This window comes from Anser anser (assembly GCF_964211835.1).
Source record: "Anser anser genome assembly, chromosome: 11".
NCBI lineage: Eukaryota > Metazoa > Chordata > Aves > Anseriformes > Anatidae > Anser > Anser anser.
The window spans coordinates 4,222,722-4,245,471 of record NC_139732.1 but is presented as its reverse complement, the minus strand read 5'-3'; the positions used below and the strand labels follow the sequence as shown (position 1 = coordinate 4,245,471).

Sequence of the window (22,750 nt, the reverse complement as noted above, 5' to 3'; positions counted from 1 at the left end):
CTTAAACAAGGGATGGGATAGATGTGCTGATTCAAGCATGGCTAGCCAGCACAAAATCCAGCTCTTAGCAACTCTTTAACTATGGGATGAATGTTCTGCTTTTTTATTTACTACCTGAAGGTGAATACATTCAAAAAAATTGCCAAATCTGATGCTTGCTTTCTGCTTACACCATTTTATCATCATCCAAGTCTTTCCAAGTGTTTTGCAATCCCCTGCAGTAGTCTATATTAATTGAAATAGTATTTTTCTGGTGGGGGCACAGCTTAGAGTGGATCAACAAACCTTATGACCTAAACAGATGTTTTTAAAAGTAATAAGTACACTGAGTTCTGTTTTTTCCATCCCTCTTCAAGTTTAGTTCATAATTCTGAGCAGCGGTGATTGTTTTTATAATGCCTGCCACCCACCAGAAGGGTGTATATGCTATGCAAACAGAAACTGACCTTAAAAATAAACAGCCATCAGAACAGTTCACCTGCCAAAAATAGCACGGTTGTTGAATCAGCATCCATAACTTAAGTTCCAATCCTGTATTCCTTAGGCAAAACTCTCAAGTTTCTTCCTAGTAATTGGCTCCAGAAATATATTCCAGTTTTGAATCTACTCCTTAGTCCTTTCAGAGATCAGCTTTTCTTTATCTTGTATGTCCAAAGGTCTTACTATTATCAGGCCCCAAAAGACCTATGAACTGTTTTTACCCACTAATGAAGGACAGTCACATTTCTTACAAATGCCTTCTTGTAGAGCAAGATCTTTTTGTAATCAGTGGCAAAAAATAAATGAAAGCCAGACGCTTTTTTTTGTGCATGATATAGTTCATGTCATTTCCCAAAATGCACAGACCTTCCAACAACTTACTTCCCCATTCCTTACAGAAGGAAGGTATGCAGAATGGTCAAAGGTAGAAAAGCTGTGACACCCTTGAGAATAAGGGCAACAAGCATGACACATGATGCTATTTGGAGTATCAGTCTGAACGTCGTGTTTTGGACCTGAGGTGCACATTAGCATCTGCACTTCCATAGGCTTCTGACAGACATGCTGGCTTCCTGTACCTTAAAATGCTTTCTCACAAAGTTTTCCATTACTGCCAGACTGTCGGTCAGTGCTATTCTCAGCTACACAGCCATGCAGACAGAGCTTCAGGGTATCACACAGCTGCTGCTGCTGCAAGCCCTCACTGTACCGAAGTGAGGGCAGGGAGACCCAGAAAGGCTGGGGCTGCTGCAGATTTGGGAAAAACACTTCACGCAGAAGACCTAAGAAACCTAGCAACTATTGTGGTAAAAGGAGCCTGCCGAGGAAAACATGAGGAAATTTAAACGAGGTCTCTTTTTCTTTCCCTTCTCCTTTAATTTTATTACCCAAGCTTGGGAGCTCAACACTGGGATTAGAGCCTGAGACTCCTGGCATCTGGCCTGCTGAACACATGGGTTTTACATCATGGGCTGTGCTATTACAGCAGTCCGTCTTGGAGTTTTCCAGCCTGATTCTATCTCCAGTGCATTAATGGGGCATTTCCTTTTTTTTTTTTTTTTGAGCTAAATAAATCTGTTACCAGGAATTCATTAAAGTCTGCAAACCCAGCAGGAGGGAGACCAGCAGCCTGAATGCTCAGTTCAAAAAAACACATACAGGTGGGGGATTTGTGGAGTCCCATCTTCTTCCTAAAAGACTCCCAAATGTGATGTGTGGGGATCAGTTGCAAGAAGGATTTCCTTGCTCAGCCTACTGCCTGAAGGTGTCAAAACCCATGTAGCTCAGCACTGTACAGCCGTCCCCACTGTGCACCAACCCGGGCACTTGCCTGACACTGGGGTAAGCTAGTTCAGGAAATGAGACTGGCTGAAAGCTGGTCTTTCCATTCCTCGAGCCAAACCTGGAACCCAGTCACTTTTAGAAAAATGCAAGAGATTTTTGGCCCTCAACAAAATCATTGCTTTTCAGCTGGGCACACGAGGCAGAGGACAGTCCCCATAGCTGTCAGGAGCAAGAAGAACATTGGTGCACTGAACAAGGAAAACAAAACTTGAATGTTAACATCAGACCTGCTGAAACTGCTGGGGATTTTCCAACAAAGTGACAGAGAAACAGTTATGGCTATGCTATGATGAAATCCACATCAGCTCTCCAAAGTCCTTGGGAAGGAGGAAGAGACACTACTGCAGCAGCCGGTCACAAAAGCAGAATGAAGGTAACGGGGAGATTTGAACTGTGAATAAACCGAAAAGAAAGGATCAAAGAGCTTCGGTGAAAAATGTGTGCTCAGCCTCCCCGGAGGCACAGCCAAGGAACACCACAAGCCCCAGAGCACAGTGCTGACTCAGCACAACTTACAAACATCTGAAGGCAGCGCGATGAAGCGAGCCAGCTTCGCAGTCAAATTCTTGCTGCAAGTTACTCAAATAGTCAGTTTTTATCCAGGCAGGAATTCTGGCTCTGCCACAGCCCATGGCCAATTCCATCCCACTACAACTGCAAGGCAGGTTTTCATTTTCCTCAGCTTGGGATTTTTGGTTAACAGAAGGAACTAACAAACACAGATGGCCCCAACCACAGCAGAGCCTTAAAGTGACACATCTCAAACTAAAAACAGAGGCTTCTGTTTCTGACTCTTTCTGCTCCAAGCCTTGGACTTTTAAGAAAAGTGTTAGTAGAAAGGGGATGTTAACCTATGTTTACTGTCACTTCCACGGTGGACACAGTATTGCAAAACAGCTCCAAGAAGACTCTTGGCCAACCGACCATGACCTGAGCACTGGAGGTGCTCTCCCGACCATCTGGGGAGGAGTGCTCAGCTCCCGTGAAGCCATGCACTGAGGGCACAACCAACAGCCAGGCCTGGTTTATGCTCTGTGTCACACATGGCGGAAAGCACAGTGTGGCATGCATGTACAGGAAAGAGCCTTTCCTGCCCATGCACTTGTTCGTGGAACCTCAAAAGAGAAACAGCTGTCAGTGCTGTGATCTCGAGACTGCAACCCAAGGAGAAAAGGCATGCAGGGAAAAAGTATCAAATACCAAGTAACACCGAGCAGCTCCCTTTGAAGCTGGCATTTGACTTCATTTCCAGTCAGGCCCAGCAATGACAATAAACCATGAGAAAGTTTTCTGTAAGCCTCTGAGAGAGACGTTGGCGGCCAACGGCAAGTTACACAATCTCCCCCATTTGTTATTACAGGAAGGAGGGGAGCTAAATATGAGAGGTTCTGCTTTAAGAGGGCTCTCACACAGTGCTTCTCCTGAGGGGAGGGAGGAATGTGCCGGGCAGAGCAGCCACTGCCCAGCGATGAAGCCCTGGCACCACCCTAGGGCTCACTGGCAGTGCCGCACGGCCCCTCGTTGCTTCAAGGAATGCCTTGTTTGTATTTCACCAGAGCATATTTGGGCTTTATATTTTTGTCCTAAAAACAATGTGAGTGTTTCAGTGAGAACTTTAGAAAAACAGGATTTGAGAAAGGAAAAGCATTAACCCAAGGCCAGACAGGCTTCTTTTCCTCTGACAGAGAACAACAAGAAAGAAAAGGTCACATGCAGCTTTTATCAGGAGGGTTACATATAAGGTAAAAATAGACACCGTAGCGGTTTCACGTCTCAAGACTCTTCCAGAGATGCCAGAGGGAAAAATAACGGTGGCACCGAGGCCTCTCAGCAGACTTGTTCCCACTCCCATCGAAGCCCACTGATGGAGCACACCTATGAGGAGGCGGCCCTCACATAACCGCCTCCCTGCCACGGCCATGCTGACGCGGCACAGCCGAGTTGCCAGCCGGGGCTGAGGACACGGCTGGGGTGAGCGTGTGGTGGCGGACCCCTCTCAGTGACCTGCTGCAGCAGCACCTTTCCCCACATGTGACACGCTGCCTCGAGCCTTACCAGAGCCACAGGGCAAATCCGGTGCCTGGCTCTTCAGGGCAGGAAAGCAGCACTTAGAGCAGCACCCACTAATTGACCTGACAGCCTGAATGGCTCAGATAACATACTGCAAGACGGCAAACCAAAACCACAGACCAGAACAACCAGCACCAAGGTCACTGCACCCGAGTCGCAACTACTTCATTTCCATCAGTCTATCTTCAAGAATGTTTACTCAGCAGCAAGTTTCAGATAAACCAGAGTTTCTAGCTCCTTCCAAAAAACAGGCTCAAGCAACCTTGTTTACAGAATGGCCTCTAAAGGCCAGGCAGTCCAGCAAGATTTTACTGCGCACAGCTTTCTTAGCCAGCAGGTATTTTGTACATTGCTTTAGGATTTTGCATGCCCTCTGTGCTCCCCCCAGCTCCTCCGCAGGACTGGGGACAAGCACGCTTGCCCAGCCTCGGCAGCAGCCTAACACGCAATATCATCAGAGGCACGACAGCAGAGCTCCCAAGCCACCGCTGCCCCAGCACCTCTCCGGCAGCAGGAGGAAGCTCCACACCACTTGCAGGTGTGTTTCTTCTCAGAGGAGATGCTGTTTTTCACTGGCTTGGCAGGATCCACCTGCTCTCCCTGCCACACTCCTAGCACAGCTGATGTTATTTAATCACAACAGTGGAGCTGAGGGAGCAGTGGAGCCATGCATTAACTCTGCAAGGGCCTCTGCAGCGGAGCTTTCTGCTGTGGTTCTCAAAGGGAGGACACATTCACCCCCAAACCTGAACAGAGATGGGCCAGTGTCAATGGCACTGGTCCTATGGCCATGGGAGGGCTTGGCCTGCAGGGTTTCAGGCTGCTTCCATGTTTGTTCTTTCTCCTTGTACCAGGTAAATACAAGATGCACAGGCCAGCAGGCTGAGCAAACCCATATATCTGTGCTAGGTCCCAACAGACACTTGGGATGTCACACAATGCAGCCATCTGTTTGCACAGAAGCAGCCTTAATGATGAGAGGTTCTCCAAAACCCAACTGATAAAGAGCTATGGTGTTAATGAACAGAGGATGACAAATAGAGACTGTCATGCCTTGCTGTTTCAAGACTTCAGCAGTACCACGGGTGTTCCTATAATACAGCAGTTAGAGGTATGATAGAAAAACACTATCAGTAGATGTACAGCATGGATTTTCCTACTATTGTTATCTCTGCACCACGGTGGAATAAAATTGGTTCAAACTGGCCACTAGAAATGCTAGTCGAAACTAGCCCTGGATTTTTTTGTTCAGACACCCCCACCAACTCACAGAGCTTCTATATCTGCTTATTCCTTGCCCTTGGCTGTAGAGTTCCACTGGCTCATTTTTGTCTCACTCCCTTGGAATGAAGCAGGAGGCACAAAGAGAGATGGGAAATTTTCTAGCACAAGCCCAGCCCCCAGAACCTCCTGTTGTAGAGCACTGCAGGACTACAACACGCCCATGGAGCTTGTTTTCTAGCACAGAGCCTCAAGAAGTGAGACCCAGATTTCTGAAATGGCACTTCCTAACATTAGATATCTTGGTACATGGCAGAGCCACTGAGTTACAGACTTGCTATATGTGACCACAGCAGGATTATTCAGATTTGAAGCATACTCCCTAGGCACGTGTTACCTCATAAAAATGAGATCTGTGATGCAGCTAGTGTAGCTGCCAGAGCAAGGGCAGTCCCTCATATCATGCCTCTGTTCCTCAACCTCACCCCTTACATGAGCTTCAACTTTGCAAGCATGCTGGCAATCACTAACAAAGCATTCAACATTTTAAGCTGACATTCTCTTTCTCTCCTCAGGGTCATGCAATAACCAAAGTCCAGCACATGACCGTATTACAGAAGGAATTCTAAAAGACATATTTGTCATTTTACACATTGCAAGTTAGAGACAGATTCTGGTAAAATAGAGTTATTCCTCTACACAGCTTCCCCCATTTCAGTGTCCTCACCACTCAGGAGAATCATCTGGGAAATTCACGAATCATGCACGGAGACCATAAGGACTGCAACTCCTCTTCCACTTGGGAGACGGGGGAAGAGTCCTGTATTGGAAGCAAACAGAGGAGCAAGTCATTAATCTAAGCATGAGCCATGCAGCTCCCGCAAGACACACTTCCACAGGCAGTTCAAGAACCAGATGTGGTAATAACAGCTGTTTTGACCAAAACAGACTGATCTACCTCCAGTACTGTTCTGCCTCCCACCCAGGAGCACTTGAACTTTCTCCTCCCTGCCTGTCCTCTCCCACCCACTCCTCCAGCAGAATTTGTCTCTTGTGTTTTGGAGGCTGAACTTTCCTGGAGACAAACTCACACAGCTATATGGCCCCTGGAATGTATGCTGGAATGTGGAAAATAACACTATGCTTTAGGAAGTTAGGTGTCTGGCAGAATTTGTCTCTTACATTTATGTGAGGCTCATTCAGCTATATCTGTGAGTGGAGAGTTTGCTGCAGTTTCTGGAAGAATAGCAAAACGGGTAAAGAAAGGGAGCTTTTTTATATACACTTTAAATTAGTTCTGTGAGAACACTTTAACATTTAAAAAGAAGTGTGAAGAACTGTTCAATCAGCATATGGCCCATATGTAATGTCTCTCTCTAAAACAACTTTCCCTTTTGCAAAACAAAGCAACAGCCTGACAGTATTTTAACATAACTTCCACTGAACTTGGGTATGAATCAAAGGAGCTTTGCTTCTTTAAAAATACCGTCTAATGACTTTGATTCTGGTGGCACAGAGGCATTTTCTTGTTGGTGAAAACAATAAAGGCATTTGTTTTAATCTTTAAGTTGATAATGCAGTTTTGAGAAGATGAAATATCTGACTGCAACTGACTAAGAAAGGTTAGGTTTTCCTAATTGCTTGTTTATACACTGGAAAGTTTTCAGGGAGGAAGGCTCCGCTCCTGAGAAGGAATAACAAGCACAAAGGCAAATGGGCAGGTCTTCCCCTGTTACAGGAAAAACATTTTAAACAATATTAAGTGTGCTGCACTGTTTTCAGAATGTGATTTCTTTGGCAGCACGTGTCATATTTTACTTGCAGTAGCACATATGTTGCCACAACACTACAGAAATTGTATGCTAGCATGTGTTTGGGATAACATATCTAAGTAGTCTTAATGAACCAGAGCCGCTGTTCACCTACCCAAAAATTGTTAAGGAAAGCGTGTAGCAAGCAACCACAGAGTGATACTTCCACTCTTTTAGTCTCTTGACAACCGGTGGTTGAAAGCTTCTTAAGCCAGTGTTTGATTCTGGACTTGTGTGTTTAATAGTCCTTGCTGGCCCTCTCTACCATTAATCTGCCAAAAGAAAAATGTGTTCAAAAAGTGATTAGGCATCTAGACATCCTGTGTCAATTAGTTCCACAATTCACTTTTCCACCGTGTGAAAAAACACTTCCTTTTAGCTCAATCATTTCAATGGGTACACCCTGACTTCTATGCAATGTTATTTTTCTTCTTGTTCTTCTCTGTACCATTCATAGCCTTTACTAAAGCTCCCTCCATTAGTGTCTTTTCCAGGTTGAACAGTTTCAGACTGTTCAAAATCTCTTTACTCAGATGCACTTCCATACCACGTTATCCTTCTCTGAATCTCTTCTAGCTCTATAATGTTCTTTTTGTCTCAAGAAGGACTAATCAGAGACAGTCAAGCAGACTGTACAGAGTGCTCAAAATGTGGTTGCAACCTGGGTTTATTCAGTGACATAACAATGTTTACTGCCTTTTTCTCGGTGTTCTTCCTCATCTGGCCTTTCTATTTGCCTTCTGATCTGCTGCTGAGCACTAAGCTTATATTTTCACAAATCTGTCCACAGTGACCTCAGGCTCTTTCCTGAGAGGAAATAGGTCTTTCAGAGGTCAGCATTATGACTATATAATCAGGGTTATCTTTCTTCAATGGATGTTTATCAATACTAAACAATACCTACCATTCTACTGATCAGTCACTCAAGTTCATGCTAGCAGTAGACGCAGACAGAAGATAGCAGACACTGGAGTACTTGGAGCAGATGATTTAGCTGTGCAGAAAGGCATTGAAATCCTGCAGTTAAAATAGAGCTTGTGCACTCTTACTTGACAGGTCAGCACAGCACCAGCACTCAGCGTGACCCTGGTTTCTGTTGTGACCAGTACACACACAATACTAATAATTACTAATAATAAGTACAATAAAGCACCATTAGCACACAAAATGGGGCTCTTCAATTAAGCATAGCACAGTGCCCAGGTTTAACTTAGGTTCCAGTGGCACTGGGACCACATCTACCAGACAGTGTTAAGAGATGGGTGTACATAAATGGAAATGAACTACTGCAAAACACTGGAGCCACTTTGTTAAACACTTGGCATTGTGCTGCTTTGCATGAATATTTGAGGTTCCCCAAGTTGTGCCAAAACTAACCAAAAGAAATAGGACAGCTTTGAAGTTGGCTCAGTTGTTGGGGTGTCAAGGATATAAGCAAAGAATAGTTGGTTAATTGATTTCCTGAATCTAATCATCCTGTTTTGTTTTATTGCATAACAATATAGTACAGTTAAATTACGCATAGAAAAATACATACCTTTGTCACAAGGCTACTTGGCAGATTAATTAGTATCGCTAGAGCACTTTGAAGATGTAAAGCGCTACAAGAGAGCTCCTTATTATCCTCATTGCTACTTATCATTAGTGGTACAAAGTGAAAGCTCATCTTTGACCTTTACTCAAGTGGGATGTGCTACAGCCGCTGTCAACAGCCCAAGTCCCCCAGGGCCTGGGCTGGGGACACAAAAGACTGAAGGAAGGATTAGACTCAGCAGCCGCACAAGCTCCTATAAACTTCAGAGGCTGAAGAAAGCCTCAAGTACACAAATGTCTGCCAGGCAATGCAAGACTGTTCAATGTGGTTATAGAACGAATATTTTTATATACAGATTCCTGGAGAGAATGGCTGGGAAAAAGCAAGCAATCCCCTTTTATGGAAACCAACAAAAACAGATCCAATTAGGGTCATAATTAGGGTAACAGTTAGGGTCAGAAAGAGAGAAAGCGCAGAGTCCTGTTGTGAGTGGGGTTGTGTAAAGGCTGCCAAAGGAAGTGGAGGTCTACCAAAAGGCTTCCGTTGTGAGCACTATTTCATGTGAGACTTAAGTGGGGCTGTTGTTGGGTTAGGGTCATAATTAGGGTTAGAAGGCTCCTTAGGCCTCCAGAAGGTCCTAGAGAGCACTGGAGGGCCACAGGAGGCCTCAAGGGTGCACTGGGAAGCCTCTAGAGCATTCTAGAGTGCACTAGGGGTCACTGGAAGATAGTCAGGGGGAGCTGGAGTGCACTGGGTGGCCGTAGTAGACCTGTGGAGGATCTAGAGTGGAGCAAAGGGCCACTGGAGGCCTCCAGTGAGAACTGGGAGGCATTTGTTTCCTGTGGAGGACAGCAGGGAGCCCTTTGAGGCCTCTAGCTTGTACTGGAGCTCTCTGGGGGACCCTGGGTAGCCTTGCATGTTCCCTAGAGCACACTGAAGAGCCCTGAGAGGTCTCCAGGGAGTGTTAGAGCACACCTAGGACCACTGGGAGGATTTCAGGGTGTGCAAGACTCCACTGGGAGGCCCTGGAAGAATGTAGGGTGCACTGGGAGGCTTCTAATGCTCTCCAGAGTGCACTGGGGAGAACTGGATGGCCTCTAAGAGTATCCTAGAGGAAACTGGGTGTGGGTTGGGAAGAATTTGGATGTGATAGAGGGCACTTGGAAGCCCTGGGAGGCCTGCAGAGGACACTAGAGCACACTGAGGGCCATCAGAGGCCTGAAGGCTGTACTGGGGGGCCTCTAGGGCATCCTAGAGGACACTAGGGGCCACTGTGAGGATTTCAGAGGAAACTAGAGTGCACTGTGTGCTCCTGCTAGACACGCACGGTCTCTAGGGTGGACTGGAGATTGATGGGAGGCATGTAGTGAGCACTGGAAGGCCTTTAGGGCACCTTAGAGGACACTGGAGAGAGCCTCGCAAGGCCTCTAGCTGGCGTTAGAGCAACCTGTGGGACCTTGGGAGGCCTTCAGGGTGCCCTAGAGAGCACTAGAGAGCCCTGCGAGGTCTCCAGAGGGCAGTAGACTACAGCAAGGGGCCTGGGAGGCCCCAGGGTGCGGGAGGAGGCTCCGAGGGCACCCAGGATGCAGTGGAGTGCACTGGCAGGCCTCCAGGCCGCACTGGGTAACCAGTAGCAGATGCTAGAGTGCACTGGGAGTGTTGGGAGGCCTGTAGGGGGCACTAGGGCACAGCACGGGGCACTGTAGGGGACTGTAGAGAGCACTGGAGAGTACCCCAACGCCTTCAGGGGGTGCTAGAGGACACTGCAAGGCCCTGCCAGTCTTTCAGAAGGTCCTAAGAGAGAGCTTCAGGGCCACAGGAGTCCTCAAGGCTGCACGAGGTGGCCAGGGAAGCCAACGGCATCCTGGCTTGTATCAGGAATAATGTAACCAGCAGGACCAGAGAGGTGATCAGCCCCCTGTACTCTGCTCTGGTGAGGCCGCACCTCGAGTACTGTGTTCAGTTTTGGGCCCGTCACTGCAAGAAGGACATCAAGGCCCTGGAACATGTCCAGAGGAGGACTACAAAGCTGGTGAAGGATCTGGAACACAAGTCCTGTGAGGAGCAGCTGAGGGAACTGGGGTTGCTTAGTCTGGAGGAGGCTCAGGAGGGATGTTGTTGCTCTCTACAACCACCTGAAAGGAAGTTGTGGGGAGCTGGGGGTCATTCTCTTCTCATAGGTAACTCGCAATAGGACTAGAGGGAATGGCCTCAAGTGGCACCAGGGGAGGTTTAGGTTGGAAAACAGAAGACATTTCATCTCGGAAGGAGTAGTTAGGCATTGGAACGGGTCATCCAGGGAGCTGGTGGCGTCAATGTCCCTGGGGGTGTTTAAAGAAAGGTTGGACGTGGTGCTAAGGGACATGGTTTAGTGGGTGACATTGGTGGTGGGGAGATGGTTGGACCAGATGATCTTTAAGGTCTTTTCCAACCTTAATTATTCTATGATTTGCTTTCTCTCCTTCCCTTCCCCCTCCCCCCCCCCCCTTTAAATAGTCTTGCCATGTCTTCCCTAGGACACCAGTAACAATTTTGTACAGTTCCATTTCCTGTTCCTTTAAGTTTGTTTAGGTATTGGTTTCACTTCTTACAGAAAGCAATACTCAAAAAAATATTTCAAAGAATAAAGAAAGGCTTGAGATTTTTGAATTTAAAGTAGAAGTACTTTCTTCTTTGTAGGACTTGGCAGGTAAAATTTTTCAACATGCCTCAGCTACTTATGGTTTAAACCATTTCCATAAACAGGATTACAACTTCTAAATAACATATAATGACATTTTAAATGAAATTTATGATTTTTTTAAATGAAATTTTACCTAGTGCTGCATTACCTTAAGAGAAGTGTAACTCCCCCTTCAATGATTTTGAACTCAATCCCAGTGCACAATAATTCAAAATTACATGGCAAGTCATAATTACATAACAGGATAATACAAAAGACTAGCTTCACAAAAACAAACAAACAAAAAAGATACTTAGATTTGCCTACATTCATAATTAATAACTATAACTAATAATTACTATTTTGAAAAATCACAATTGCCAGAGTAGAATTCATTACAATGTAAAAACCTGATCTGGAGAGGTTTATTATCCATGCTGTATCTTTGCTTTTAGCTCTCTGGAGAGGTAATTCATCACCACTCCTGCCAACTTCTGCTGGAGACTAGCATTTCCCATTACGAGAGCAGTCAGCTGAACGACATCTGTCCAGTCTAAGCGCTTGAGAATAGCCATGGCTTCCTCATAGAGTTTCTGCTGCTCAGCAGGAGGCAATTCCAATAAAATCTGAGGGACCGGTCTAAACTGTCTATAAGACATCCAGGCACCAAGCAATCCACCAAGCGCTCCTCCTACGAAAAAGAGACAGATGTTACTCTCTAGCAAATAATGGTAAAACCTGAATTTCTATTCAGAGGCTTCATCAGGCATTCCCACCTGTATAAGAAATCAGTGCAGAGTTGTGTGGACGAGGCGTGTTTACTTTCAACAAGGTTTACACATGATGTTCACTCAAAGCACCAAGAAGGATTTTTACAGCTTTTTCCATCAACAACAATCACAGAGGAACTCCACACAATCAAAGCTAACAGTTTCAAGCTATAAATCAGAAACAAAACAGCATTCCTTAAGGCACTGGTCTCCTCAGGATATGCTCTATTATTACCTAAATCCCTCCCCAAGGAAAACACAAGCACTAACAACTGCCTCATCAGTGGCCATTAACATATAATCTCTTACTATAGATTCCCAGAATGATCAAAGCTTTCTGCTTCTGCCAAGCCCCAAATAGCAGCTTCCCACTGCACCCATGAAGTCCACACCTCAGAAGGTAGCTAACAGAGATTAAGACCATCAGCTTTGTGGGGTTATTCAGACACATTCAACCTTTCACCAACCAAATCAACACCCCACCCCAGCTGACCAAGAAATGCTCTGGTAAGAAGTGTGGTTCCAGGTCATCAAGATGAACGATCCCACATGGCTGATACGATTATGACCACTAACAACAAAAAGTCGGTGTCACGGCCCTACACTGACATTCTGTTTCAAAGGGCTACCAAACTTACAGAACAATGCTTTTTAACAGCAACTCACACAATTTACAATGCTGCCCAGAGATTGCCATTTACTCCAATATCAATAAGCCCTTTAAATTTATGGAAGTGCTCACAAGAGCAAAGACTATTCAAGGGCTGAGGCACATGCAACTTCAGTGCCGAGGCACCTTTCAAACTCCCCAGCGCAGTGTGGTTCAACAGGTACAGAGGAGACAGTCCTTTACTATTAGACTCTAGCCTTTCTGTAATTTTTAGAAAGAATCCCAGATGGGGGAAGAAAGTTCACCAAGAAACGGATAGCAGGTAGCTTTAAAATACAGAAATAAAACATCATTTTGCTGCTCTTCTTCACCCGCCATGACTGCTACCACCGTCTCTCACGCTCCTGCCACTGCCTCACCCCCCCATTTCCACTCCCTTACTGCAGTGCCGGAGCAGAGCTCACAATAACAAGCTCAGAGCCTGTTAGCTTGCTCTCAGGTTTGTGCTACACTTCCGACACTGGTGCACCTCAGCATATGGGAACCAGCACTCTACCCACCTAAAGCAAACAAACTTCTAGTAGCTCATTCAAAGGGCTTCAAAGGAGCCAATACTATCTAAACTTCTAACCTTTTTATGCTTTTCTGTTCTCAGCAAACGAATTTATATCAGCAAATTCTCTGTCACCCTGAAAGGAAACACCTACACGTGCCTTTTGATGCACACCTTCTTAAAAGCACCCTTCTGAACAGCTAAAATACTAAATGCCATCTTGAAACAGCTCGGTTGCATGAAATCCTGCCACTACACACCCCTTTACTTCAACTTGTACCTACTACATAAGACTTACTAGTTTCTTCACTCAGGGACTTAACCACACTTCTTACTCCTAAATCAAAACACACTTACCTACAGCGATACCAGGTGGGCCTCCCATCAAGCCCCCAAGAAACGCTGTTGCACCCGCCACCAGTGCTCCTCGACCAGAGTGTTTCACAGCAGCTTTCATTCCCTTCTCCTGGGAAACATGGCACAGCAGCTGCATCACATCATCAACCCTGATGGGCATCTTGGCTGGTTATGATCCTGAAAAAGATATTTAAGTTAAGTTTTGGTTGATGCAACTCTTGCTGCTTTGAATTACAGTTCTAGAGTCTATCAGAGTAATAAAGGAGAGGAACAGTCACTGGGAAAAAGAAGAAAAAAAAAGTTTCTCTTTCCCTTCCACAAAAACAGATAGCTTATAGGTAGTGCAAATGCAGCTGAAACCACAGTACAGACCAGAGGATGAATCCAGAAGACTGAACAGGGAGGGGCAAGTAATACCAACGGAAGATTGAAGTTTCTATCTGATTCTACAGCATACTATCTTAGTCTCAAGCAATTACCATGTTTATACAGCCTTGCACATGGCTCTAGGAGAACAACCAAGCAGAGCCTCAAATATAACTGGTAGATTGTAATTTACAGATCTGCCAGGTATCTTCTCTTTGTCCTAATTCTTGCCATAAATTATTTGCTTGTTATTACTTCGCTCCATTTTCTTACATGTTGAAACACTTGCATGAAGATTTCAGTTGGCAGAAGATTGGGGTTGTTGAACCACGGTCTGGCTACGGTGAGCAGGAATTGTAGAATCACTCAGGTTCAAAAAGACCCCTAAGACCATCCAGTCCAACCTTTAACCTAGTACTGACAAGTCCACCACTGAACCATGCTCCTAAGTTCTACATCTACATGCTTCTGGAAGACCTCCAGGGATGGTGACTCAACCACTGCCCTGGGCAGGAAGAGCCATGGGGACGGAAAGAGGAGGCAGAAGAGAGAACTGGGACTGGGAATAAACGGGACACACCAAAAGGAAGCAGAAATACAGGAATGTCAGTGTACGGGGGGGTGGGACTGCAACCAGACAAGCAAAACAACTCTCATTTGTACAAGGAGGCAGAGGCGGGAAAGGAACAAGAATAGGAAAGATCAGAAAGGACAGGTCAAGAGGAACGCTTCCTCAGAAAATTCCATCAGCAGAGCGTGAGCTGGCAACCCTACCAGGGCATTCTGTCTTCCCAGGTGGAAGTTACGTGGGCCACGGGAAACTCAGCAGGAGCCAGGAGATGCTGCACAAAGCAGCAAACGCTGCAGGTAGCATGCTCGTGGCTGTTTATGAAGAAGGAGCTCCCAGTTTCAGCTGTGTTATGCTAAAGGAGCCACAAATAGAAACACTGCCTCCACTGGCTCTCTAGGAGTCATGGAATCACAGCCCCGTTAAATGCAGTTAAAAATCTCCAGCCCAGGGTAGATGCCTGACCCAGAGAATGATCTCTCTGGAATCAGGCCTCTTCTACCTCGTTCACTTGCTGGCACTACCCAAACCCTCTCATTGCCAAGACATCCCCCCACATGTGGCTAACCATTAGTGCCACCGGTGGCAAAAATTCTTTTTGGCATTATCACACATTACATATTAAAGAACATATATGGCACAGTGTTGCAGGTGTCAGCAAGTACAGTGAGCAAGGCAGGAGACTAGATGAAGAGATACTATAGCTTCTTTCCTTAAAAAAAACAAAAACAAAAAAAAAACGTGAATGCTTCCCTGAAAAAAAAAAAAAAAGATCCTACCCCTTATTTTGCTACTAATGGTTGTGTGCTGTTAAGCCAGCCACTTAAACCACACGTTTTGGAAAGAAGTTACTATTCTAACTTTTCCAGACGCCCAACCTACAATCTAGAAAGATTATCTGCAAAAATCCTGATCCTTCACCATAACGACCAAACTCAACCACAGCTCTGTTTACATACAGTGTTTGAGAACAACAAACACTGAAAAATAAATCTTTGGTTTTGAGTTTGGTACAGCAAGAAGATACTTTCAACTTTACAAATATTTTAATACTAGGAGGACAGGGATACTAAAAATATCCTCATCTCATATTGCAAAAGTAAGCTCAATACCAATGAAACATCGTGATTCAGAGCACTGGGATCAGAGAAAAGCCCATGAAGAGAAGAAATGAAGAAACTCAAAACAGACAGCAGAGTCCAAGGAACGTTCAGTAAATAAGGCAAAAGGACTCGGCACTGAACAATAAGAACAAGCTTGCTCGTTACACAAATACCTTTCCTTCTGCACAACACATCAGGAAAGGTCTTGCAGGAAGAAAGAAAGCACACGACAATTAAAAATATAATCACATACACACTGAAGGCACAGAGTTATTGTTGCACATGTAACTTTGCCCCTATCTAATAGTCAAGCATTTGATTTTCCAGTCTCTAGCGCAGATTTTACCACACACAGCATGTAATACCTCCTCAGCCCGAACCAACTGTGAGTCTTTCTTGAACAGCTCTCCCCAGCGCAAAGTTTAAGTGAAGCACTATCACAGACAGTTTCGTATTAAAACATAGCTATTGTGAAAGTTTTCTTTTGCACTAAAATGGCTGGCTCCAAATTATCCGAATAATAGTACTATTACATTTTTTGTAACACACCATTTCCTATTGATAGATTGTAAAGTGTGTAAAGAAAATGCATTCAGGAAAGAGACGGTAAGTTACTCAACGTCACCCAGCATACAAGCAGAAGAGCCAACACCTCTCTTGAAAGGCCCAGCAAAATGGGCCTTTCCACCAAGCCACACTACTTTCTCTGCAGACAGACGAAACAGTATCATTCTTGAAAGATCACCAGTGATATTAGATGAAACCACACCATTTTGAGAGGATCACAAAGGTACAGATGTTGAAACGCAATGTCTTTATCAAATGTCAAAAGCTGCTGCATAATCATCCAAAGAAACAAATGCTTTCATTTTTGCAGACTTCAGAATAGTTTCATATATTTATCTCTTCGGCTCTTTTGGAATTCATAAATCATACTTAATGAGAAGTGTTAGCATGGACTTACTGCAATTATGTGGTGAATGTTTGATTTCTGGCTTACACCCTGAAAAATACATAGATTTCTGTGATCTCTAGAAAGGTAAAGATGAAACCTCATGTTTTAATTAGGGTCTAATAGCTTTAGTTCACTGCAATACAAAGCTCTTTTATTATTATTATTATTTTTTAAAGCTTTCTAACCCTGCTGAAAGTCTGCTATTCAATTAGTCTTGAGTTATATATCAGCTGGTCAAGCAACATCAGCCTTTCTAAGAAGCTAGTGCTTTCTCCATAAGAGCATTTACTCCAGGGGAAAACTATGCATTCCTTTTACGTTGCCAGCAGTCATCATCTAGTTGCGCTGTTGCTGCTAAACTGCTAGTGTAGACAGAGCTCAATAGGTCATACCAATGTACCAATGCATCTGCACACAGGATAAACCCTGTGAACCTGGCCATATTTCCCCTGTTATCACTGCTTAAGCTGCTGCAGTAACTGGGGAGAAAAAAAAAAGGGGGAAGGAAGTGAATTTCCACATGAAATTGCATATTTTTTAACTGAAATTGGTATAAATGGTGTACGACTGGAAATAGGTGTGTGTGAAAACACCAAAACACCAGAACATCAATTAAAAAAGAAGCCTATATTGATTAGAAGGGGTGCCCTTTCATCAAGTTGAAGGGTGTGCTGTTTCCATTGAGCCCAGAAGACCCCTCTCCAGTAAGACCACAGCACAGACTTCTTGCTAACAGAAAACCCTGCACTCTGATACAAAGACGATGTCAAAGGTGGCAGCAAATCACACATGCCATTCCTTCTATTAACCCAGTGGGCTAACGGGATAACAGAAAGGCTAACAGTAAAACAATAGTAAAAGATTATAAAAGATATCTTAAGGGAGATAAAAGATTAGCCCAAAAAGTTAATTCATCATTGGCAATCAAGAAGAAGCTGGGAGATGAAGATTTGACTTGTCCTTCATGTTATACAGAAGCAATCCTGGTCAGACTATTTGAAAAGATACATCATGGGAGTATGACTGTATAAAATCAATTTGCTTAGTGACTTTGAATAATACAATCACCTGTCCCTTCCATGAGATCTATTACTTAGTTTTATAACAATAATTTTCTATAAAACAACCAAAAAGGAAAAAGGCATACTAACCATCATCATCTAGTCACTGGGTTGCAATCATCAAATAGCTGTCATCTGAAAGAAATATGAACAAGTTGAATCTTGGTAGCTTTTTACGCTATGTGTACTGAGCAGAATTTCACTTCCAAAGAAGAGCTATCCTAGCACACCCAAGCCCTCTGGACCATGAGCTTTCCTCTCTAAAAGTGAGATGAATGTTAACAGGAGGAGGTGATAGCACCAATTCCTACTCACCTGTGTTTTGGTGCACTGAAACACATACGACAGGAGCTATGAAGTGCAAGCTATAAAAAGGGAATGCAGTTCTGCCAGGGTACAGTGGAATATAATCAAGTTATAGTGGACAGTATCACACACCACACAACTGGAAATATCTCAAACAATATTGCACAAAATGCTCAAATAATAACAACACAATGCTGACGTAATTGTCACCTTGCACAGCTCTCCACCAGTAACTTGGCACTGTCATTGCCATCCCACCTAAAAGCAGGTCACTCAGGGGAGCTGAGTGACTGCCCAAGTCACCCAGAAAATTCTTGCTGCAGCAGATCAGTCAGTTTCCTTAAACAATCTGCCAGAAGTCGATCAGCAAAACTTGTCTCCAAAACAATCCTTTGTTCAAAGTGAGAAGGCACTTGCAGCACAGGCAGGGAGGGAAGAGAACCAGCCTGCACCTAGAGGAAACCCAGATACTATTTTTGTCCCTGGAAAGAAGGAAACCCTACAAAGACAGCTACACAGCACCCCCTCTTGTCAGCAGCTCATGAGTTGTATTTGAAAGATGAAGACTCAGGTTTGTGACTGCTCTTCACCAGCAAAGCCCTTTACAGCCACTGCTTTGCAGTCCTGGAAGAACAGGGAGATGACCTTCAAAAACTGCCAACATAATGCTGCTTTGTGTTACCTTGCATGCTAGGGTAAGAGGTGAGAACTGATGTGACAAAGACAAACTCTCTGAGCCAGCAGACCCTCCTCTGTTGGCAAGGCATACACACTGCAGAACACTATGGCAGGGGGTTGGAACTAGATGATCTTTAAGGTCCCTTCCAAGCTGAACCATTCTATATATGATATGATATGATGATAATTAGCCAATGCCGCAGCCAGCAGAGCATGCCACCATGGTGCACCACTCTAGCACCCTGTTCCCTGTCCTTAGCTGAAGGTCTGGTTCTAGTTCTCCTCTTGGAGAGGAGAGTCCCAGAGGACTGAGCTTAGAATTCTCAGATGCAGTTGGGAACAAGACCCTTCAGAAAGTCTGCACTCTGACAGTGACTCGCAAGGACAGAATTCTCACAGCCAAACACTCCTTAAGCCTGCCAAGGACAAGGGTGCTCTTGGGCCTCACTTAACCTAACGCAATGTTCAGCTTCTCTTTACCACTGGTACGTGTAAAGCTGGAATTCTGAGAGCATTGCTATGCAACAGCATTGTCCTGCCATCATGAACGGGCTTGGCAGTTGCTAAAGTTACTAACAGAACATTGGCCTGCAAAGCAAAAGCCAGCTGAACTAAAATTTCACTAGTGCATGTAGCATAGACCAATATTTGAATGATTTACCTACCTTTGACATGGAGGATATTTGTTTTTTTGTTAATTAGGTAATAGTAGGGTAATAAACAGGTTGCATTGTGTGTACACTATTAACCAAATAATATCCAAATCAGTTCACAGTTAAATCTTTTTTTAACTTCCTTTTTAAGCAGTTCTCTGGTGTGAAAAGTGGATGCCTGTCATTCACCTTGCTCCTGTCATCATTGTTTATTAAACTTGTTCTCTGTTTGAACCAATTTTGATTTTAGCTATAAAAGAAGCATGAGTTTTGCTCTTTTGCTGCATGAACACAAATACTGTCAGTGACTTTTATGTGATTTTCTAGAGGAACAAACTGAACAATTTTAACAAACCTGGCAAAGACACTGGAATCTTCAGTAAGCAATTGTAGAAGGCTCAAAGGGAAAATCACGTGCAAGCCTCTCAAAACAGACACATCGTAGTGCTGTACCAGAAGCCTCTCCCAGCCAGAAGCCTCTCCCAAAGCAGCGTTCAGCTGAGGGAGGCTCTTTGTGTCACACAGCTTTCTAATACTGCTGTTCCTGTTGGATGACTGACTTGGCAATGCAGCAGCACAGAAATTTCATAGGATTCTCAGAAACTGCCCAGTCTTTAGTATGTCTAAATTTTTTGTAACTTATTTGGATTTCATAGCAAATACTTGACTTGCAATGGAAATCTATGAAGCACTGACTTAACAAAAACATGAGCTGTGAAAACTAGGCTTACACAAAACGAAAGCTGTCAGGAATAGAGGCTGGTTAACCACAAACAGTATGAGACGTGGCTGGTAAACTTCACCAAGAAATGACTTAATGCTGCTTATAAACTAAGTCTTTCCGACTTGATGATAATAGCAGGTATCAAAACGACAGCTTTGAAGCCCAGAGGGGAGCAGGACCCACATGAACAGCAATTAAGCACGGACCAGCCAGCCATATGTGAGTGGTAAGCACTGTTCCTAAGGCAGCAGGGCCCAGGCAGAGCATGTGGCTTCACCTGGCTTGTCAACTCACCAGTGGTCATTCATTCTTTCCAAACTGGCTGGTGCTCAGCTCACAAAATCCACCTGTCCTTCAGTAATCATAAGGGCAGAACTGCCCTCCTCTTGCTGATTGGGCATTTTCTCATTGCAATGAAAAGTGACACACAGCTGCAGTAAACTTCAGGCAGTCATAGCTCACGAGATAAATACCACTAAAAAAGAAAAAAAACTTAATCAGGGAATGTACTTGAATTCTAGTCATAGCTGGGCTGATATTTGTGATCTAATGCAAATTCATTGAAGCCAAGGATTTAACAGATTAATAGAAAAAATAAAATTATCCCCACTTTTTATAGAAATAAATAGCTGTGTTATCCATAGAGGCAGCAGAGATAGGCTGAATTTAAGAATTAAGCTAATTGCCACTAGATGGCATATCTCAATGACTATTCTATGTTGATCTATGTTGGAATTCAGGATTACTTTTAAATAAAGCATATAAATAAAAATTCCCTCTCTTTGCTAACGTAACACTTGATAATTATGCTTGATTTCCATTTTTAAATCAGATAGCTAAAAAAAAGAACAGAGGAGAAAAATTACCTAAAAATACACCATCTGCCAGTGAAAAATCTAGCTTGATTCTGTCACATCTACCACCAACACAGGTTAATAACCAGCATCACAGATGGATTCGTTATATAAATATGTACATCTCCCCATAGTGACTCTCTCAGCTGCTTCCTGAAACTGCTGGCACTGCTTTACCTTGTTTCCTAGGTGATGTCTCTGTCCTACACTTAGCCTGGACATTATACAGCTGGAATAGATTTCAGAGGATGTCATCCCCTGCCTGTGGCTGTTTCCAATAATGACAAGGGATGCAGAGGTGGACAACCACGTATGTACCGAAGAACAGTAACAGATTGATATTAACGCATTCTCGCACAGGTCTTTTCCTCAGATGATCAAATTTGCTGAACAGTTCTTTTAACTTGCCCAAATACCCCAATAATGCTAAGATGCAAATACTGTGGTGACCTGGACACTATAGCCTGAGTCCGTAGTCAGAAATATATGGAATAATTTGATCTTTCTGCAGCATTCAACAGCATGAACTGCCATAAATTGTTAAAATAAAAACATTGAATGTTGTGGGTTCCCATGCCCATTCTCCCACAGTAGCTACATATCAAGGTCTCCTTCACTACAGGTGGTTATTTACTACTTCTTGTATGTCCAAACTCACTTGAGATGAACAGCTGAGCTGCATTCTTTCTTCTTCTATTACCAGCAGTGAACAGTATTTCAGACCAAACTGCAAATCTTGCTGCAAGCCTACTCCTACCACTCTGAAAACAGGTAGCTGCCACCTTCCAAGGAGTTCCATGTACATTAAACCTATTAAATAGTGATACAGAGAACAAACACAATTCAATCACTTCTTTTTGACTCTACTTCAAGTCACCTGAAAACCTGTGCAAGTTCAATTTATAATGGCTAAGAGCATGTTACTCTGTAGCACAGAGTATGAAGCTCCTCAAGAGCTCAGTGGCAGTAAGGTTTAACATAAGCTAGACTGGCCCCCAAAAAAATTCTGAACAACTTAGACTAGGTTCCTCTTCATATACTTATAGCTCATAATCCCTATACACTACAGTGAAGGCTGAAAGTTTGTGATTAAAAACAGTTTAACATTTCTAAGTGTCTAATAAAAAGCATTTGAAAGAATACCCTAGGAAACAGAGTAACATTGGACAGAGCAGGACTGGTATTCACATAATGTAAGCTCCATTTCATGGCTATGACACTGGCATGAGCCATACAAATGAATTCTGTACCTGAATTCTGGGCCCCGATTTATGAATACCAATATAAAATGAAAGTCACTATCCTGATGTCTGAAACCACTGTGAAATCTGCTGGTGATCTGTTTAAATAGTGGCTACTACTATAAATTCATTGAAACCAACATCTTTTCTACGGTGTGCTTCGCAATCAGATGTCAAATTTTTTCACGTCTGTGTTTGAACTGCCAATTGCAAGAGGGCCAGGCTCTCTCTCTTACTGTATCATTCAGTCATCTGCTGCCGTTAGCAGGGTGTTATTTTAGAAAGAGTGAACTTAATTTGTGAAATAATCACAAAATTGCAAATAAAAGTATCTGCCTTCATAAAAATAGTATTTTATAGGTATACAGAGCATGTGAAGCCTAAAAAAGCAAATTGCAGTGTGTAATCTGTCAATTAAACTGAAAAAAACCCACTGATTTTAGGTTTGTATTATGAAACTACTACAAGGTAGGAAGTTCCCACTTACCATTTGCTTCTGTCTTTCACTTCACTGAAAAAGTGTTTTTCAAATGATAAGAAGAATCATTGCCCTGCACTCCAGGCAGGAAAATAAACTGTATTTACTAATGACAACATATACCTGCAGAAGTAAATTAATCAAATGTATACAACAGCAACTTTTGTGTTGAATTTTCAGTGGGGAAGCTTTTAACTTTGATAAACCTCAAAGAAACACACAGAGAAATCTTTGTTTTAGGGGAAAAACAAAACTATCAGAGCAGTTTCACTTTTTCCAATATTAAAAAAAAAAAAGGTACATCTGCACATTTTTCTACTTACAAACTTGTTTCTCAAGCGCCTTTAAACA

At 43.6% G+C, this 22,750-nt stretch overlaps 1 protein-coding gene across 4 annotated transcripts in view; it reads right to left on the bottom strand.

Moving 5' to 3' along the window:
- Nucleotides 1-22,687, bottom strand: part of LOC310905635 (protein C19orf12 homolog) — an 85,610-nt gene extending 62,923 nt beyond the window's left edge. The window contains exons 1-8 of one of the 4 annotated variants that reach the window (XR_014589187.1): nucleotides 21,339-22,687; nucleotides 20,121-20,301; nucleotides 17,556-17,600; nucleotides 13,413-13,589; nucleotides 11,533-11,813; nucleotides 7,831-7,920; nucleotides 7,042-7,198; nucleotides 5,843-5,935 (exon numbers count right to left, since the gene is read on the bottom strand). Coding sequence is in view for 1 of the 4 variants with exons in the window: in XM_083852195.1 (XP_083708321.1) it covers nucleotides 11,551-11,813; nucleotides 13,413-13,572 (423 nt within the window). In the remaining 3 variants the exon portion in view is untranslated. The other 3 variants (XR_014589188.1, XR_014589189.1, XM_083852195.1) reach the window with 3 other exon arrangements.
- Nucleotides 22,688-22,750: the final 63 nt, after the last annotated feature.